The sequence below is a fragment of the Streptopelia decaocto genome (assembly GCF_964273445.1).
Source record: "Streptopelia decaocto genome assembly, chromosome: Z".
NCBI classification, from domain to species: Eukaryota; Metazoa; Chordata; class Aves; order Columbiformes; family Columbidae; genus Streptopelia; species Streptopelia decaocto.
The window spans coordinates 670706-677459 of NC_138657.1; the positions used below are offsets into that span (position 1 = coordinate 670706).

The window sequence follows — 6754 nt, forward strand, 5'->3', positions numbered from 1 at the left end:
TGGGCACTGGTCTGTACTGGTGCTTACGGGTGGGTGCTGGGGACAGGGGATGTGACATACAGCAGTGGCTGAATGGGGGGAAAAATGGGCAAAATGGGGTGAATGGGGGAATTGGGGGTAAAATGGGGGAAGTGGGACAAAAATGGGAGGAAAATAACACGTAAAACGGGAAATGGAATAAAAATGGTAAAAAGCCACCACCACAACAAAACAAAACCAGCCAAACAAAAACCCACAAACCAGAAAAATGGTTAAAGGGGGGGAATTGGGGAAATAGGGGGATGGGAGAAATGGGGGCAAAGATGGGGAAACTGAGGAAAAATGGGAGAAAATGGGAGAAATGGGTAAATGGGAAAAGGTGGGAACTGGGGGAAAATGGGGGGAATGTGGAAAAAAAACAAGGAACAAATTGGGGGGAAAACAGGGGAAAAACAAGGACAAAGGGAAAAATGGGTCACAAATGGGCGAAAAGTGGGGACAAAACCAGGAAAAAGGAGAAATGGTGGGAAAAAATGGGGAGATGGGGCAGAAATACACAAAATTCAGGGGAAAACGAGATAAAACTTGAGGGCAGATTGTGGGAAAATGGGGGAAAATGTGGGGTAGTGATTTGTGAATGGGGGAGAAATGGTGGAAATGGGGCAAAATCAAGAAAAGGGGAAGAAACAGGGAAAGGGGGAAAAACAGAGAATGGAGAAAATGGGAAACAGGGAGGAAACAGGAAGTAAATGAGGCAAAATGGGTCAAAACCAGGAAAAAAGGGCAAAAATGAGGCAACATGGGGAAAACGCAGCCAGTTAAGGGGGCTGGGGCAAGAATGGCGGGAATGGGCCGAAATAGGGAAAGCAGGGAAAAATGGGGGAAAAACAGGAAAAAACTGGAGCAACACCAAGAACAATGAGGAAGAGATGGGGTGAAAATGGGCAAAATCGGGCCAGCCCAGGGAAAACTGAGGAAAAATGGGGTCAAAATGGGGCAAAATGGCAAAAGTTGAGGGGCGAGCAGGCCGTAGGGACTGAGCACACCAGTATGGCCCAGTACACCCCAGTACCGCACACCCACCACACTGGCTTGCCCACCTCCATCCCAGTGCTCCCAGTCTGGTCCCAGTGCTCCCAGTATGGCCCAGTATGAATCCCAGTGTTCCCAGTACAGTGCCAGCCTGGGCTGCGGCTCTCCCAGTATGATCCCAGGGTGGGCCCCAGGGCTTCCAGTGCACTCCCAGTGTTCCCAGTATGTGACCTGTGACTCCCAGAATGGGCCCTGAGGCTCTGAGTGCAGCTCCAGTGCACTCCCAGTGTGGCCCCCAGTGCTCCCAGTACAGATACCAAGACCACTCCTAGCACTCCCAGTACTCCAGTACTCTTCCAGTGCACTCCCAGTATGGGTCCCGCGGCTTCCCGTATGGGCTCTGAGGCTCCAATTACAGTTCCAGGGCTCTCCCAGTGCTCCCAGTATGGGTCCCGCGGCTTCCTGTATGGGCTCTGAGGCTCCGATTACAGTTCCAGGGCTCTCCCAGTGCTCCCAGTATGGGCTCTGAGGCTCCGATTACAGTTCCAGGGCTCTCCCAGTGCTCCCAGTATGGGTCTTGTGGCTTCCTGTATGGGCTCTGAGGCTCCGATTACAGTTCCAGGACACTCCCAGTGCTCCCAGTATGGGCCCTGTGGCTCCCAGTATGGGCCCCAAGGCTCCAATTACAGTTCCAGGGCTCTCCCACTGCTCCCAGTATGGGCCCCAAGGCTCCGATTACAGTTCCAGGGCACTCCCAGTGCTCCCAGTATGGGCCCTGTGGCTCCCAGTATGGGCCCTGAGGCTCCGATTACAGTTCCAGGGCACTCCCAGTATGGACCCCAGCACCAGCAGTACAGGCCCCAGCATTCCCAGCAGACACCACCAACAAAGACTTTTAATTCTGACCCACCCAAGTGCCTCCTGAGCCCCAAAACCCTGGGAATTCCCCCCAAAAATGACGTCACCATCCTGCCATCACCTTTATTGGGGGTCGCGCAAGGTCACAGGATCAGGCCCCCCCCAGTGAACTCCATCCGCTGCGAGGGGAGAGAGAGAAAGGGGTGAGTGGGGGACCCTGGGGGCAGGTCAGGGAACCCCGGTGTCCGGGAGCCGTGGTGACGTACCTGCGGGGGGGTGACGAAGGCCAGCCAGTCGGAGGGGCGGGTGGGCAGCAGCCCCATGGCCTGGCACTTGTAGAGGGCCAGCGCCAGCCCCAGCCCGTTGCCCACCAGGAACACCAGCCCCTGCAGCGCCCGGCGGCTTGAGCTCTCCAGCGCCTTCAGGGCTGCGGGGACAGGGGGACAGGGGTGTCACTGTCACCTGTGTGCCTGGCACCGTGGGGGAGCGGGGTGGCGATGGGCGCAGGGGAGCGTCACGGTGAGTGTGGCACAGGGGCATGGTGGGGGACAGGTGGGGGTGACTGTCACAGGGGTGGCTGTTGAGCAACATGTGGGGGTGACCAAAGTGGGGTGACTCTCACAGGGGTGACTGCAAGGGGGTGCATGGGGGCCAGTGAGCTGGGGGTGGCTGTTGGTGACAGCTGACGCAAGGGTGGCTGTTTGGGGACATGCGGGCATGGCTGTCACAGGGGCGAATGCTGCGGGACATGTGGGGGCAACTGACACGGGTGTGATTGTTGCGGGGGACACACACGGTGGGGGCTGTGGGCTGGAGGTGGCTGTCACGCCGTGGGGGTGTCTGGGGACACCCGAGGGGTCCGTACTCACTGGCGGAGAGCGACATGAGCGCCTGCAGGGGCCGCCAGCCCATCATGCAGACCATCATGGCGGGGAAGATGGAGATGGTGTTGCCGGCCATGTACATGATGAACAGGTTCATGGGGATCTGCTTCAGCGGCGCCAGCGCCACGTCCCAGCAGCGCTGCGGGAGAGGGGACACGGCTGTGGGGGCTGCGGGACACCCACCGGGGACCCGGGGCTGGGGAACCACCTCCCGCAGGGCACCCGGGTGTCTGGGACAGGGACCTGGGGGTGCGCGTGCCCCCGCCCACCTTCTCCATGAGGATTTTGTCGCTCTCGTGGACGCCGCCCTCCCCCAGCTGCCGCTCGGCGAACCCCAGCGGCCCGCGGCCCTCGGCGGCTCCGCGGGGCCTGCAGGGAAAAGAGGGGGCCGGGTGAGGCCGGGGAGACCCCGGGCCACTCCGATCCTCCCCCGGGGCCGCTCGGGTCCCCCCCCGGCCTCACCGCCCCCCCGGTGCCGCCGCCAGCTCCAGCGACCACTTGAAGCGCCGCCCGCGAACCGCTGCCGCCGCCGCCATCTTGCGAGCGACCGGATGGAGGGGCGGTCACGTGAGGGGTCACATGAGGAACCGACCGGAACTCCCCGCCTCCTAGCAACGCCGCAGCAAGGCCCTGCGGCTGCCTCCTGTCCCGCAGATATCACACATCTTTAAAACATTTTAGAACTAGATAGATAGAATTGAAATAAATAACTCACGTTTTTTCTATGGATAAACAACATTTAATCCAATTCCTTGTATTCCTTAAACATGTGTTCATTAGAGCATAAGCAAAACAGCGCTGGGTGTGTGGGGGATTCACTCCGCCCAACACGCACACCTTTAACAATAAGAAGTGTGCTTAAATACAGTATGGTATGACATATTCATAATGACCCCAGGAATGCCTATACATATTCATAACCTTTCCCGCTTCTTATTAAAATGAGTCTCAGATACCCATTTCCATATTCCCCTCCTTGACCCTCCCCTGTTCGCCTGCGCAGTGTCACTTGGTTAATTTGAGGGGTCTTTGGGGTTGAAATAAATAACTTACGCTTTTTCTATGGATAAACAACATTTAATCCAATTCCTTGTATTCCTTAAACACGTGTTCATTAGAGCATAAGCAAAACAGCGCTGGGTGCGTGGGGGATTCACTCCACCCAACACGCACACCTTTAAACAATAAGAAGTGTGCTTAAATACAGTATGGTATTACATATTCATAATGACCCCAGGAATGCCTGTACATATTCATAACCCTTCCCGCTTCTGATTAAAATGAGTCTCAGATACCATTTCCATAGACCCTCCCCTGTTGCGCCTGCGCAGTGCCACTTGGTGAATTTGAGGAGGGGTCTTTGGGGGTCTTTGGATGAAGGCTCCTTCAGCTTCGCCACAGTGAACTTTTTACCTTTGGCTTATTATGTTGAATTGACTGGGACCCAAGCTGCCAAGTTGAATGAAACCAGACTGGCGCCCCCTTTTGCTGTAAATCTTGGTTATCTTGTCTCCTCAAGTTTACAGCTGGGTGCAGTAAAACTTCTTATCTTGGCATTCAATGGGGTTCTGTTCTTCTTAACATAAAGCTCTAAACTAAGCATTTATTGTGTGGCTAAGCCTTAAAGTGTTAGTTCGTTAGCAGGCACCCATTATATGTTTAGTTAACCCTTAAAATGTTAGTTCCCTCTGTCAATATAACTTCATAAGTAAGTTTCATAACTTTTTACATAGAACTTAACCAGCTTTTTCCAGGTTCAGAGCCCGTGCCTCATTTGGTTATATCTGTAAACATTAAACATCTCAGCACGAATCACAGCTGCATTTTTCACAGGGTCTTTGGATGAAGCTCCTTCAGCTTCGTCACAGTGAACTTTGTACCTGTGGCTCATTACGATGAATTGGCTGGAATCCAATCTACCAAACCGATTGAAAACAGCCTGGCGCCCCCTTTTGCTGTAACTCTTGGCTGTCTTGTCTCCTCAAGGCTGCAGCTGGTGCTGTAAAACTTCTGATCTCGGCATTTAATGAAGTCCTACTTTTTTTAGCACAATTAGTTACATACCGCTCTAAACTAGATATTAATTATGTGGTTTAAATGTTAGCTTGTTAGTAGGCCCTTATTATATAGTTGCTTAACCCATAAAATGTTAGTTCCCTCTATCAATACAACTTCCTAAACTAGTTTCATAACTTTTTACATAGAACTTAACCACCTTTCCCTTTTCCAAGTTCAGAGTCCGTGCCTCATCTGGTCATACCTGTAAACATTAAACATCTCAGCACGAATCACAACTGCATTTTTCACAGAATTGATAGGTAGAATTCCATAGTTCATTCCGTAAGAACTCTGGCATTTAACTCTTCCCGTGTCCCGCAGATATCACATATATTTAGAACATTATAGAACTATAGATAGAATTCATAGATAGAATTCCACAGTTTGTTCCTTAAGAACTTTGCCATTTAAACCTTTAAGGTGGTTCAGAATTTCAGTCTCTGTGTGTAGCTGAACAGCTGCGTCTGGACTTAAATCTGCGGGTAATTTGGGTAAACCCCAAGTTTTGTATAAACGTACAGCAGTTCACTGACACCAGTTCACTTGCTGCAAAGTCCCTGCAGAACAGCAGTTAAAATCAGTTCTATTTTTCTCAAAAATACTCATGCATTAAAAAAAAAAAAAAAGGAATTTATTTAAAAAGCGATGTTTTACGTGGACTAATAATCAGTATGAAACCATTTCACAGTGTAGGCTTTTAATCCACTGTTAACAGTGTCTTAAATGTGTGAAAAAATAATTAGGCAAAGTCATTTGACGGTATTGCCAAGACCATTGTTTAATATATTGTCCTATAATTTGCACAACACATCAGAAGAATGTTTGGCTTTGAATTAATCTGAAATTCTATTTAGGGGCTGAGCAGTAACTTCCACAGTTTTCCTGCTGCAGGTTGGTGAGAATGGAATTAATGTATCTGAGCCTTTGGTTCCCAAAGCACATTGTTTTTTGGGGTTGTGTTTTTGATCTTGTTTTCTTTATTAGGAGTTTTTGCATAAATGAGCAAAATGCTCACTTAGTATTTTAAAACTGTACTGCAAATAACTTTATGTTTAAAAGGCTCCTTGTGCAGTATTTGCACAGCAATGCTGCACTGTAGAGCTGTTGGGTAGTGATGTGAAATCTGGCCTGCTCCGTTATCAAACCAAAACAACCCGCAGCAACAAGAACATTTTTGTTTGAAAAGTGCATTTTGGCTTTTAATCAGTTTTTAAGACAGAATATTCATGTGGCAATTTCTAGATGTCAGTGGGAAACCTCGGTCTGTATCTCAACAAGAAGACTGACCCCCTTTTTTCCCAAAAGATCAAATTAAGTCAGAAGTCTTGAGAATGGGTTAAATGTAGGAATAGCGATACTTCAGTAGAAGTTTCTGTTGTTGTTTCTGCATTAAGTTTCTGTTGTTATTGAGTTTCTGGTTTGTGAGAAGCTCTGTAGGGCTGGAGTGTAATTATTAATGTTGTAATTTGAAGCAAGGGGGACTCTCTGCCTTTCTGCAGCTGTATTCCGTGGAAGACACCAGCTCCAGGTGTGTTTCCGTGGTTCACTGGCCGTGTGTTGTCCTGCTGGTGTTGTCACACATTGCTCATATCTCCCACTTCTCAAAACAACTGATGTTGCTTTAACGTGAATCATCCAGTGACGAACCAGCAAAGGGGGTGTTATTAATTTGAATGTCAGAATTACTGCAGCGGCTGCTAAAAAGGCGTTTTGGAGTAAGAATGTTGCTGATGCCAAGCATGTAAACATGAAGAAAAACCTCAAAGGTGCAAAATTTTATGGTTTTTTTAATTTAAAAAAGTGCAAAAAGTGTTTTTTCCCCAACATAAACGTTGTGATGTTGCCTGATGTTCAAAGGATCGGCCTCCAACGACGACCCCAGCTGTGCCAGTCTGAGGTTCGATTCTGGTGTTATTTGAAATAACCCTCAGTTTTGGGGTGGT

General features: G+C 49.8%; 1 protein-coding gene across 1 annotated transcript; it reads right to left on the minus strand.

Annotated features, from left to right (window-relative positions):
• Positions 1–1967: 1967 nt before the first annotated feature.
• On the minus strand, positions 1968–3326 carry EMC4 (ER membrane protein complex subunit 4). Its single transcript, XM_082074456.1, has 5 exons — positions 3216–3326; positions 3023–3122; positions 2739–2892; positions 2136–2296; positions 1968–2048 (listed from the first exon to the last, which is right to left on the minus strand). Exons 1-5 carry the CDS (start codon positions 3287–3289, stop codon positions 2013–2015), a joined length of 525 nt encoding a protein of 174 aa, XP_081930582.1. The 5' UTR covers positions 3290–3326; the 3' UTR covers positions 1968–2012.
• Between the last annotated feature and the right edge of the window lie 3428 nt (positions 3327–6754).

Bases quoted from the DNA above. Each gene is read 5' to 3' on its own strand.
- EMC4 (XM_082074456.1), bottom strand. From the start codon at position 3,289: ATGGCGGCGGCGGCAGCGGTTCGCGGGCGGCGCTTCAAGTGGTCGCTG. The intron at 3,123-3,215 runs GTGAGGCCGGGG...TTTTCCCTGCAG, and splicing joins GCGGCGGCACCGGGGGGGCG to GCCCCGCGGAGCCGCCGAGG. The intron at 2,893-3,022 runs GTGGGCGGGGGC...CCTCTCCCGCAG, and splicing joins ACAAAATCCTCATGGAGAAG to CGCTGCTGGGACGTGGCGCT.